General features: G+C 38.2%; 1 protein-coding gene across 1 annotated transcript; it reads left to right on the top strand.

The window, feature by feature from the left end:
- Window positions 1-7,123: 7,123 nt before the first annotated feature.
- prkab1a (protein kinase, AMP-activated, beta 1 non-catalytic subunit, a) lies at window positions 7,124-13,716 on the top strand. The gene is made up of 8 exons (XM_062435275.1): window positions 7,124-7,191; window positions 9,048-9,230; window positions 9,345-9,514; window positions 9,884-9,977; window positions 10,121-10,235; window positions 10,537-10,670; window positions 10,995-11,063; window positions 11,774-13,716. The coding sequence occupies exons 2-8, from the start codon at window positions 9,081-9,083 to the stop codon at window positions 11,849-11,851; spliced, it is 810 nt and encodes a 269-aa protein (XP_062291259.1). The 5' UTR covers window positions 7,124-7,191; window positions 9,048-9,080; the 3' UTR covers window positions 11,852-13,716.
- Window positions 13,717-14,217: the final 501 nt, after the last annotated feature.

Here is a 14,217-nt window from a genome sequence, read left to right as displayed (position 1 = left end):
GCTCACACTCTGTATTAAATGACAGGTACTAGACTATGGCCCTCCATTTACATAGCACACCTCTCCATACGGGTACATAAATGTGTGACAGGCTGTTACTCTTTCAAGTATTCATTCCTTTGGGCGTCATTATGTCCTAATAATAGTTCCATGCTACTGTAATGGGATTGGGTTATTTGCCATCCAATTGTTAATCACACCACCACCGAGGCACATGCTAATTCATTATTGGTACTGTTTGACAAGTGGATAGACTTCTGGGAGGAGATTAACCCCACAGCTGCCATTATCATAACATATACCAAACTGGAATGAAAGCTATCTGCGTACATTATATTATATTATATGAGAACTGCTATACATACCAGTATAAATTATTATTATGCATTAAAAAGCTGTATTTATTCCTGTATCCTCTGATGTATCCTCTGTTCTTCCCCATTTTCATCCAAGAATCTGTGTTCTTCTAAAGTACTAACTGTGAAAAAGGATGTGAACGCTAATGAGAGCTAACCCAGTGAGTGACATGTATATACTGCGTTATAGTACATTGTGTTGCTGTCGTGCTCAAAGCTGCACTTTGACAAGGTGGAAATATCTGCTGTCCTGTTCTAGTGTCATTATTTGCACTGGGATGCAATGCGATGTTGTTGGATTAGTGTGTTACATAACTGTCACATAACCGACAATGTAATGATACACTGAAAGACAAAGGGAGATCTGGTGCAAACATTAGTCCTTTGTTAATATGCATAAGCACTGTTTAAAAGTTGGTATGGAATTCTATAATGTTACAGGTTATACAACAGTTTAAATTCACTTGAAACTGCCCCTAGAATCACTGAAAACATACTGTAACAAATAGAACTTCATGTAGTGTTTATGGCATGTAATGAAGGTTCAATGTCAGATCCTCTCAATGAATTAAGTATGATTATGACATGAATCTTGATTGTCTGAGGGATGTCACTGTGCTGAAATAAATGCATGGCATTTACTCTCCTTGAGAATCTTGCATTTTTGTCTTTTCTCCTTTTTGAAATTATGAATGCACAATAAAACACAAACACCAACACAAAAATTACAATAGTGATGGATGGTATGGTTCAAATTAAAAAGACAACACAATAATATTTTTCCATTAGAGTTTACATGTATAAAACAATTGGTTATGAAAACGACGAACTTTGGAAGATTTGTACAACTCGTACTGCTCAAGTCTCATATTAAAGTCAGATAAACCCCTCCACACAGTAGCAATTGTCCAATCATAGCATAGCTACCTTAAATAGGCAGAGCCTGTTGAGCTTTGGAATAATGAATGTATTAAGCTGGATATGGCACTGTTTCTCAGCCAATTGTTGTTCTTTGTAGTTGTAATTTATAAAAAAATGTTTTATATTTGTTAACCTTTCCCAAAGCCTTGACAAGCAAACAAAAGAGTTATCTCAATGTCAAGTCTACAGGCCAAGCAGAATCAGTGGGCCGCACAACACATAATGTAATTATTTTATAACAGATCCAATTACAGTGGTCTTGACCTGGCTAATAGCTACATTTAAGGCTGAGTCAAATGTGAAACTTGAGTTCCGAATGTATCCAAGGTTATCCCACCCAAATGACAAGGCTAAAGACAGAGATTGTTTAAAACCTGTGATATAGCATTCACGTTATTATTAATGTTCAGTTTATGATAAAGTCCTCATGTCTCCATCAAAGGCTTTACAGGGTTGAAACTAAAAGTTGAAAAGGGTAGAAAATAAGTGTTGGGTGTGTTTATTATGGGCCATGTTTCTGTGTTTCAGATTTTTTTTAAAGGAAGATGTACTGCAGGTGAATGCTATTTACAAATTGATGCTCTATGACGATTTCATTTCTCCTTTTTATAAACATCCGTTTTTTGTTTCCAATTCAGATCCACTCAAGATGTTTCTACAATCAAGTGTCATGATTGTTCATTCTAACTTCTAACAAGAAATTGACACTTCTGACCAGTGGCGTGCACAGACATTTTGGGGGGCAGGTGCTCAGTGAAAAATAAGGGCACTTTGTGCGGCATGTGGAACTGCCGGCTGCCTTGTTATGGCAGTGTGAGACACAAAAAAACATTACAGGCACATGTTGGATGTAATTGCATATTTATTTATATCAATTGGACTATAGCACTGATCAGTCAATCACTGTTGTCTTATTTCTCTGGAATAAACACACATGGAGAGTTTTTAGCAAGTTAGGCAGCTACAATGATAGATCAGTGTACTGGTTGCAAAATAAGAAACATGTTTTTTCCTGTCAGAACAAAAGAAGTGTACAAAGTGTCATTTTGAAGTGAGGGGTGAAGAGTGAGCATTACCATTCTCTAAAGCAGCATCCTCCTCGGTGGTCATCACGTCATATCTATTATTGATTTGGGCTTTCAAAATGGCACTTGCTTGGTCCAGAGGGCAAAGGGCAGGTGCTATAGCACCACATAGTGTCTATCTGTGCACACCACTGCTTCTGACAAGTGACGCAACTTTAATCTTTTTTTGAATGTGTTGTGTAAAGGCTTAAATCTTTTAACAAAAAGCAAAATGTAACCTTGGAGAGCATGCTCTCACTTCAGCCTGTATTTGCCAAGAATATTGACTCATATAAAGCAGAGCATGTGGACCAAAATACAAGAGACTGCAAACAGGGCTGCAAAAGAATGTCTTTATTCCAATGAACCTAAACAAACCTTGACGAGAACTGACGAAAACAGACAAGAACTGATGAAAACTGACAAAGCATCCAACAAACGCTGAACAGAAAACCAAGACTTAAATACTAACAAACCTAACGAGGAACAAGTGACAAGACACAAGTGCAGGCTGGGAGTGGACGACGGGGCAAAGCTGACGAGACTGATACATGACCGGTGTGAAGGCTGTGGAATAACACTACGGGCAACGCAGGGCTGAAGAACCTGATGCAGGGCAGGTGTGGAGAAGCACATGAACAAAGGAGGAAGGAACACATAAGGAAAACACAGTAAATTGAAGATGAAAACCCAGAAAACACTTACAAAACCCAAATATTGAAAAAAATAATGACTGAACACACTGGAAACCAAAAGAACACAAAGAGTCCAAACTATGAGCCAAGTGAGCAGACAGTCCTAACGTTCTTTGCAACAGAGTTTTGCACAGACGTGTAATTCATCTGCAATGCTGTGTTATGATTCAGCTTGATGGACGGTGCCAGTGGAACCATCCGGTCAACAAAGTTTTCCACTTCATTTAAACGTCTGCTAGACCAGAACAAATCTTGAGGAGACGCAAAGCCAAATGACCAACCAAGCTTTCAAGCGAGTAGTGCAAAATTGGGAAGCAAATTAAATTGATTAAGTTTTGCAATTCGTACTGTACAGTGTGACATGTTTCATGATTTCCCTATAGGAAAAGATGAATCTGACAATATTCCATATGTTTCATATAGTCAACAAAATAACATTTAAACAAAAACAGTTTGACAAAACTGTAGACACCAACAAGCCACAACATGTGCAGACACGTTCCTTAATTATAATGAACATGGACATTGTAGTTTTAATTCAAGTCTGCATACGCCATTCTGCTGCTGTAAATACTCTTTAGAGCACAGAATGAGTGCATGCATTGTCTCTGGATGTTCACTGATTGTTTTTTTTAAATGAAACTACATATTTGTGATTTGTTTTAAAGCTTTAGTAACAGACGCAATGAGCTTGGGGCCACAAACACAAAATACTGATTTGAGAAAGCAGCATTAAGAGATGGATTGACACTTTGTTGGTTTTGTTTTTTATAAGATTTGTGGATAGTAAAAAAAAAAGCAAATTAACACCAGATTTGACCATTTACATGATTCTGTCCTATAATGTTTTTATTAAAGGTTTCATTAAGGTACCGTTGCATGAATACAAGTGTGTGAAGTGTGTTGCATGCACAGATGTGAGTCTATAAGAGTGCCAAGCCAACAAGTGCGACTTTGTGAGTCATCGCCCACTCCCCATGAGTAATCCAGAGGAGCAGTATAAAGGTTATCTGGCTTGTCCTACGGAGAGTGTATAAGAGCCAGCTGTTGGCTAAGGTGTTGTGATGTGGCTGGCTGCTGCTGTGAGATGGGTTCACTCAGCAGGGATGAGTAATGGTAAACAAGAGTGGCAGCGTGATCATCGCTCTGGGGAAGCAGTGCCAGAGAGGAGCCACAGTAAAATGTCAGCACATTAGTTACATCACGGACTTCATCAGCAGCTTTATGAGCCAGCATGGGGTTTGTAGTGAGACCACAGCATCTCTATAAGTATGGGTTCTCTCCTCAGTCTCTCTGGTTTTAGAATATTAGCAAAGTGGGCAGTAAGGTTGATTATTTTATGAAGTAGAATAAAATGTGTAAAAATCATAAAATACAATTAAATATCAAATAAGGTAGATATGAAGAGATGTCTACATCAGGCAGACTGAAGTGATAAAATGACCCAATATAATTTATGGTTTACCCACTACCATCTCAGTCTTTGTTCTTTGTTCATGCCATGTTCATGCCAGCCTACTCCATCTCTCCAACCACAAAACATTTTTAGATCCACCTCTGCAAGCAAAAACATCACATCCCACCTCCAACAGCAAGGCCAACTTCTTCCTTGGAGCCCAGTCAGTCTCCGCAGCTGACATGAACCAATTACAGCCGTCTGGTTCCAGGACAGTTGTCTAACATACCAGCCTCTTCTTTTAAAAAACAATCTCATTCGATGATATATATTCAAGTGTTCTGGTGAAAGAGTTGTAAGGCATACATCTCTCTCCTACTCTGCTGGCACAAAAACATAGCTGAGTCACACAATTACAGACTTTTTATCTTCACATTTGTCAACAGCGCATTCTTTTAGATAATATCTCATCTGAGAAAAAACAAACAATATATAGTAAGCTGGTTATAATAAGACATAAAGGCTGTGAAGGGAAAAATGTAATCTCTTTAATTAAACACCCTATGTGGAGTGACATCTGGGCACTGCAATCAACTGTGACCATGCCCATAATTTGAAGCTGTGTCTGCTGTGACATTCTAGATAATAGGGTCTTGTGAAATGTAAATTCTTCTGTTTTTTAAATGGTCCAGTGAAATCTAACCTCCCCTTCAGTTCCGACTTCTCTGTTGGATACTTTTTCCTATTTATAGCTGCTCATTATATGCCAAAGCCTCCACCATTTGCTGCCCCCTGTGTCTGGATGAATGATGTTGGAGTGTTTTGGGCTGAACATCGTTAGGTTTATGTGTGTTTTCGAAAAAGATAATTGGTGTAGTTAAGGAATGGTGGTACAGATTTTAAAAAAGATAATTAGAAAGGGTTTTGTAACAGAAGGTGATCTGTAACCCATGAAGTGAAAGAAATGAAGACAAAGGACAGAAAAATAACCCCACGCTCTTATCATCGGAGCAGCCAAGGGAGGCTCTGCTGCAAAAATATATAAAACCACCTTTAAAAAAAAAAGTCAGCTAGTAATGCCTAAGCAGCAGCTTTAAAGATATGCAAACAAAATGAGAACAAAGTTTTCCTGTGAATCTGCAATAGCCTGTTTTGCGGCAGATATTTCAAATGGGACCAACACAGGTGCATCTACTTTCTAATAAGTGTGCCATACTATTTTGCAGGATGGCTCACTGGTATGGGTGGTACATCTAAGTTAGAACTAAGCCATTGTTAATGTTAATAATTATTAATAGTCTGCTTCATCTATAGTAGCACTACTGGCACAACAGCACGGATCAAGTCAACTGTGACCGCAACAGCTGTATGAGGTTTGGCACTGATTAGCGATCCCCACACAGTGTGATGCCTGAGGCATTACAGAACTCACATGAAACACATTGCAGCCTTAGTTTGGAATAAAGTACCCTTTGGAAAGTGACCTTATTATGCATTGTTACAGCTGGAACTCCATGGTTCAAAGGACACGTGAAGACCTTTTGTGTGAATGACAGGTTGTAATGACTCACTGCTGATGTATTGTTCAACAAACTCCAGGCAAATGTCAGGAATAGCAAAAAGATGCTGTGTGTTTTATTATTATTTTTCTATCAGTAGCCTAAATTTAGCCGAAGACACTTCGCTGACAGAAATCAGTAATGAGTGGAAAGACATACAGAACAGTAACCAAGAGACAAAACCAAAGAATCTTACCTCAGTAAAAATAATCCAGTATGCTCTATGTAGGCCTATATAGACTATATGCATAATGTAGACATCATATATATATTTAGTTAGTCCTGCCTACTGTCTAAGTTTAGTAGCAACAACCATCTTTCTGACTTTCCTGTTTGGTGCCTTTATTTCGTATTTGGACACATTGCACCACATAAATTAAGACACATCTATAGTTAATGTATACATTAACTATAGGTCTAAATATTGCCAAATATATGTTTTCCTGTATCAAAATTACAGCAAAATGCATTCTATACATTGAAAATATAGGCTCACCTCTTTGTTGATCCATTAAATTGCAGATGAGCTGTATTTTCATGTTGATCATATCTTAACTTTGACCCACGCTTCCATCTAGCGTTCACTATACATAACTACATCATTACCGAGCGCTACATACTTCCAAATGTGATCGATTATGAAATACTAATATTACCAAAGATTTAAATCGTTTATTTAGTAATAAGTGCAGTGATGCGTCGGTAAATGGTTGATTGGACGGACCGTTTACACAAACCGCAAGGGTAAAGTTGGTGTACCAGTGTAGCAAATCTTCCCTCCAATATTTTTTTCCTAGGACGGCTAAATGATGGTCGCCCTACTCTGCTTCTGATTGGATAGTAATCGTTACCTTCGTTGCTTTGGTTGGTTAGGTTTAGGCATGAAGAGTAAGATTGATTAGGGTTGGTCAGATCCCTCATATCCCTGTATTAGACTAAGGGGTGAGAATATTAGGGCAAGCCAATCAGAATCAGAGTAGGGCGGGTTATGGCTTTGCCTTCCTAGGAAAATAAATGCCTCTGGTCCGTCTGCCCCATAGACTGTATATAAGAATGTCTGCCCGAGCACAAACCAATCGGGTTTCCCTGTCATGTCTTGCACATGCGCATACCAGAGGGGCGTGTTTGTTTAGTTTAGTCCTCCGGTGAAATGGGTCTGACAAGCTAACACTGACGGCTACGACGGTGACCGCTCCTCAGGTAAAAAACAAAACAAAACGACTGTCTATAACTTTAGTCAATGCAATGTCTATATATATATATGTATGTATTATTTCTAGGTTGCACCGTTTGGGTTAACAGGACGTCCAGCCAGCCCCTGCGACACAACACACTGATGTTAGCCACTAGCTGCGCAACGTTAGCTTTGGTAAACAGTGTAACTACACCTTTCGTAGCTAACGTTACTAAGGCAACACGAAAGTATTTCCTGTCCAGTCAACAAAAGCAAATTTAAGCTATAACCCCATAAGAGTAAGCAATCCACTTTACATCATTGCACATCATATTTTAACGTGAGTTAGCTTAGCCTTACCTTACATAGAGTGACACCAGGTTTTTTTTTTTATTATAATCTCACAATTATTGTTAAAAATGTATGCTTTTTGGTGGAAACAGTACTTACTTTGTTTAAAAAAATACATGGATGAATTAATACTTAGAGAGTAAAAATAGAGCTTGTAATAAACGATTCATTTTAATCTTTTAATCCCAAATTATGCCTCCCCTGTAATGCTTATGAGAGGCAAAACTGAGACTATTACTGTGCATAGTCAGACACTGATAGAATAGAAGACTAACATTTCTTTGTGTATCATCAAAATAGCTCACAGTGTTGAAGCTATTGGACGTGTAGCACCTTTCTTTGAAAATAATTGCCTCTTTCAGTGACTCTATTTGCAGCCTAACATGCCCCCACCCAAATTAGGGAGTCAGACACTGAATGCATAATCACATGATATTAAACTGAATCACCCAGAAATGTCACTGGAACATGCTGACGGAATAATCCTGTTGTTGTTGTATATTTTACAATGTCAAACAACTTTTTCAGCCTCGCCTTTGGTAGTCTCTTGGATCCTGATGTTGTTGTTCTTCTTACCTTTTCAGGCAGCAGTTGGTTTCATTTAATTTCACAACAACATGGCAATCAGTTTGCAACATCACTGAAATAGGGGATTGAAATAGGTAATCCGTTACTATAAATCTAGCGTTGTTTGTCAAGGTTATGACAACACGCTTACTCATGCAGCTGACACAACTGACAGATAAATGTGTTAATTGTGATGGATTATCTATCTCAGGAAGGTTTCTCGTCTCTGCAAGTGTACTGTGGTGAAATGAATGTAAACGAAAAGCTGTCTGGAAGAAAGAATACACCTTCACAAACAAAAGCAAGGTGTTGTACTTTTAAAAGGATCTTCAGCAATGTAACACATATGTGTTCTGTAGTAAATAGAGTAACCACATAAAAACACTGCTTCTCTGTGAATAGAGAAGGTGTCATACTGAAATGAATGTTATGTTAGGATCATGTTCAGCCTAACGTGACAAGAGGGTTAAAGTCTTAACAATGCACGCATCATGGGTGGTGCCGGGGGGAAAACACTTGTTCGCTGACTGCTATCCAGTTCCCAGCTGCAGGGATTGTTTTAGGATGGTACAGTTACAGTATTTGTCATGTTGCGCAAAGAACTGGTAAGTTCAACTGTCAGATATTACGGTGGAGCAAAAAGTGCTGTATTTCCCCCTGAGGTTTGTTAAGGCCTTCCACATAATTCTGACCCGCTGCTGCTTGTAATTTACTCTCTGCATATTTCAATGAGCTTATTCTGCTGTTGTACTCAATGTAAATCATTCTTGATAGAAACTTAAGTGCCTTTAGGTGTAAAAATGTCATCTTTCTCATTTGAATGATGAGGTCTTAAAGGCAAGTTTTGTTGCCAATACTTCCAGTAGCAGCAAGCGTTTTTATGATTGATTACCTTATTTCTAAAATGTCAGATCTTGCACAGTCTTGTCTGAGTTGCTGACAAGCTTTAAAACCCTCCTCACAGTGACCTTGAACCAGTCTACAAGAAGACGAAGCCATGGGGAACACAAGCAGTGAGAGGGCTGCAATGGGCCATGGGGAGAAGGCTCAGCGGAGGGACAGCAGGGGTATCAAGGAAGGAGAGAGGCCAAAAATCCTGATGGACAGCCCTGAGGATGCAGATATTTTCCATGGTGAAGACATGAAAGTGAGTAAGACAGATTCCCCATCATGTTGTGCCTGTAGACTCTTCCAAACTATATTCTTACACATAAGGTAAATAAACTAACTGCTAACAGTGATTGTTTGATGGGTATTTCAGGCTCCTTTAGAGAAAGAGGAGTTCCTCGCATGGCAGCAAGATTTAGAAGCAGATGACAAAGCGCCAACTATAGACCGGCAAACAGTGTTTCGCTGGACTGGAGATGGGAAGGAGGTCTACCTCTCTGGATCCTTCAACAACTGGGCCAACAAGATTCCTCTGATTAGAAGGTGAGCGGGTCTTCTAAATTAAATGGGAGAGGGTGTATTTCGGGTGTTTCTTGAAATGTTATCTGTTATACTTTTTAAAACAAAACTTATTATTAGTTATAATGATAAATATATATAATGGGAAAATGTTAACCATTTCTCATTGAGGCTAGAAGCACTCATGTCTTGAATACAATTTTTAGGTTGATATCCACATTTTCACTGTATCTTTTCAGTGTGTGGTAGTAAAAATGGTCAAGTCTGGTGACTCGTCCCATTTCAGCTCATTAAACGGCAGATGTATATCACAGACAAAGCTGAGGACTAAATAAATTAGCACATTGTCAACTGACCTGTGTCCAAAATGCTCCCTCTTGTTATCTGTCAAAGTCAGAACACCTTTGTGACCATCGTTGATCTACCTGAAGGGGAGCATCAGTACAAGTTTTACGTGGACGGCCAGTGGACCCACGACCCAGCTGAGGTCAGTAATTCTCGCAACTTGACTTGTTGGGTGGAGGCATACATCTACAAGGTCGTATTTTGAAACAGTCTCCAGATCAACTCATCATGGTTTATACCTTTTTAAGCTTTAGTTGTGACATGTTGTTTCATGTTTCCTAACAGCCTGTTGTAACCAGTCAGCTCGGTACAGTCAACAATATCATCCAGGTGAAGAAAACGGACTTTGAGGTGTTTGATGCTCTGATGGTGGACTCACAGAAGTGCTCTGATATGTCAGGTGAGTTCTGACAACCTGCTGTTACGTCTGCTCTGTCAAGTTTCAGTGACACAGAGAGTGTAGTGTCAAGGCAGGCATCTCATCACACTCACTCAATGTCAATGAACGCTACATCGAATATTAACCCTGATCCTCATATTCAATCTTAATATTAAAGCACCACAATTTAAATATATATTTTTGGGTAGTGTGTGACAAAGGGCCAGAGTTCTACACAAGTCTGTGGAAATGTTTTAAAATAATCTTCTTTCTCGGTCATACTATCTCACTCTCGCTCTGCTCTCCTCCTTTCCTTCATCAGACCTCTCCAGCTCTCCTCCCGGGCCTTATCATCAGGATGCCTATGTTCCCAAACAAGAGGAGAAGTTTAAGTCTCCACCCATACTCCCACCTCACCTGCTGCAGGTCATCCTCAACAAAGACACTGGAATTTCTGTAAGTAGCTGTGATGCAATTAATTTAGTCTTATTTCACTCAGTTATTTCCAAGTTTTGCAGATTTGTTGAAGAAGCAATATTTTAGTCATAGACTATCATCAGGGATTTAGTCAGTATAAAGCAAAGTTTTAATACATAAGACATAGACTGTAACAACAATTAAAAAAAAAAAAAAAAAAGTAGTTGAATCAGAAACAAATGGGAAGCAATGTATCTAAAGAGTTGAATGTCATAGAAACGTTGAAATGGAAAACACTAGACAGGCAAAATAAACATAGCAAATGAAAAGATAAAGATCCTTTTTCTTTCTTCTCTTGCCCAGTGTGACCCTGCATTGCTCCCAGAACCCAACCACGTCATGCTCAACCATCTCTACGCTCTCTCCATTAAGGTAAGGTCTCAAGTTGACAGAATCGCACCAAAAAATAATTTTGTCTTTGTCTTTGCACCTCCTTCTGTGGTGACACCTGAGAAATGACCAGCTTTTCTAGCATTTTTAGTAGAAACTGTGAGCTGCTGCCATTGTTAGCAAGCTCGCACGGCAGATTGTATCTCTGGAATGCCAACGATGATAACAAGCTGCTATAAACAGAGCTGAAGGACAGATAATTGCCCTTTTTTCCCCCTCATAGTGTGACAGGATAAACCAAGTAAACATGCACGTCAAGATGTAAATACAAACAGCTGAGTCAGACTAAATTGGGAAAAAGAAGTCAAAGTAAATCACAGGCAGAGTACACACTTGTGCCGTGCTCATAGTTTCCCATCTGAACCACCTGCAGTATTTTCCATATCAGTTGGCTGCTGCTCAGATAGCCACTCATTAACTTTTTTCCAGTTGGCTTCATCTGTAATGTTTTTTTTTTTTAGTATGTGTATCAGTCTCTTGAAAGCAGCATAGGTGGTCTTTGAAACTGTGATCTAGTGTTGGGAACCAAAAATGGTTAGAACCAAATCCAAAATGCCAAAAACTGGGTGTGGCTTGGCTTTTTTAAAGAAAACAACAAGGCAAAGTGCAATGTATATGGGAAGACAATGAAATCAACATCTATAAAGTTTGAGTTTAAATTTTTTTCCTCTTGTTAATTTTTTCTGTTACAGGATGGAGTGATGGTGCTCAGTGCGACGCATCGCTACAAGAAGAAATATGTCACCACTTTACTATATAAGCCCATTTGATGGAAGATTGTCTTCTTAAGTCACAGTATGTTAACTGTACACTGAGTGTATAAAATATTAATATGTTCTTTCAATTAAGTAGAGAGATCAGGTGAATCTGGGACAGTTGCTCACAGGCTTCACCTGTTAAATCCATATCTTGATTTAGAAGAAGCAGCTCTGAATGGGATGAAGGAAACACATTAAGGATTTAACAAAAAAAAAGATTTACAAGTTTTTTGTAAATGCATAAATTAAACTCTAAACGACTAAAACGTTCTAAACCTAAACAGGTCAGTAAAAATAATTTCTACTGCTATATCTTGTACACTCATTGTATATCCAGTTATTGTACACATCTGTCTAGGGTGATAAATGTCACTCAGTCATGCCAATCCTACATAATCTGCCTTTATTTGATCACTGACTGCCCTCAGTACCTTTCAACAACAGTTTATTTGCTTACTAGATGTAGAGAGGCAATAATAACCAGATAGGACACCATGTTTTAATCAACAGACTTAAATGTGATGACAAGGATTGGTAATGCTGTGAAAATCTGACTGAAAGACCTCAGATACACAAGGTTGCTGTTGTCTTTGCATTGTTGAGAAGACAACAGCGGTACAATCAAGAAGAATGTTAATGTCAAGATCAGAGAAGGAAAAATATGCACTGCAGTAGCTCTCCACTGTTGTTACTTTTGTTTTGCCTGTTTATTTTGAAATTGTTGAGTTTTATTTAGTGATGATCACACAGCGCACAGTAGATATTTTTCTATCGTTTATGAAGTATTCTGTAATATATATTATATATTTTTTACTTTGGTTGGTTGATGATGTGGTTTGTTTTGTTGTCAAGAACTCCCTTTCTTTAGTTATTTGCAGTGTTATCTCCAGGGCATTCCAGTCAAAACTTATTACAAGCATATTAGTTTATTACGAGATGTAGTTGAGACCAAAACAGCAATTCCTTATTTTTTGTGAAAAAAGTTTGGTCTAAACTTAAAATAGTTTTGCACTACAATGATAAACATTTATTTTTAATGCAGAAGTTGTATGGAGTGAATTCTGTACACTTAACACAGCATGACAGTGTACCAGAGGAATAATGTGCAACTTTAAAAAAAATCTAATATTAATATCTAATCACTCAGATCCACTACTACATGAGTGATGTAATAATATTCCTTTTTCCCATACAGTGTGAATACATTGTAAAAACACATGATATGGTTGTTCCCTGCAGACTGTGACCATATGACAGCATTTGCCAATTTGTAGGAATATTATTTTCTATAAAGTTTCAGATCAGCTCATACTTAGATAGACTTAGATAGATAAAAGGCATAGGAAACAAAATGTTGATGATATTTAATGCATGTCCTGAACAAGGGGAAGAAAAAGAAGTCATGTGGCCAACACATCAAAACTGATGAAAGGACCAGCACACGATAATGACTGGTTCAGTCTGTACTTCTAATGGTCTGTGTATTTCATGAAGTCTGAAACACTCGACTGTGTTTCAAGTTCAAGGTATGACGTGCAGCATCTATTTACATCAATGCATCATTGTCAAATCCTGAAACAGATGTATAATTGCCTTAAAAAAATTAGACTAGACCATTCATTATTTTTCTGGTATGCTGTAGGCCAGTAGAAGCTGACAATCCCCTCAGTAGAGGTCTCATTTGTTTGTGGCAAACCTGCAGCTTGAGCATGTCTTGCTGCCTTCTCAAATCAAACATATGAATGATTTATTGATGTTAAGATGCAACATATTCAAATAAATTGCAGTATCATTAAAAATGTAGTTGACCCTTTGAACCACACCAGTGTGTATGTTTCCATTTTGAGACATTTCTATTAAAGATCAAGTTACAAATGTGTGTGCTGTTTGTTTCATTTTTGATTGTAGCCCTTTTTTATTAACAGTGCTGCATGTTAAGTCAGTAAATGACTGACTCGAGTTCAGTGATGATAGAAAAATGTGTGTTTCTTTATGTAGTGTCGGTCTCACGCCAACATTCTTGAGCCTGTGAGTATATGGACTTTTTTTCTTTTTTCTATACATATAAGGATTTTAAGTCATTTAACCAATATTGTATCTAGGGCAAAAATTCAACACAAATGTGGATCACTTATGACTTCACAAATGTGCTGGCAATAACTTAACCATTCTCCTCCACAACTAATGTTTACGTGCCATTGAGCACATTGCTCCCAACAACTGAGTTCTCCTCCTATCACCAAACTGTTGCTCTGAATGTGTGGGAGTTTCCATGCCCTTATACATATGGTGGAAACTGTCAATTGGCAAGTTATTTTTAGTCTCCCTCTTTTGGACATGAGGTGATTACATAACAAGTTACAACAGGTCCACACAAA

Source organism: Scomber scombrus, chromosome 15 (genome assembly GCF_963691925.1).
Source record: "Scomber scombrus chromosome 15, fScoSco1.1, whole genome shotgun sequence".
NCBI classification, from domain to species: domain Eukaryota; kingdom Metazoa; phylum Chordata; class Actinopteri; order Scombriformes; family Scombridae; genus Scomber; species Scomber scombrus.
This window is presented reverse-complemented; position numbering and strand designations above follow the sequence as displayed.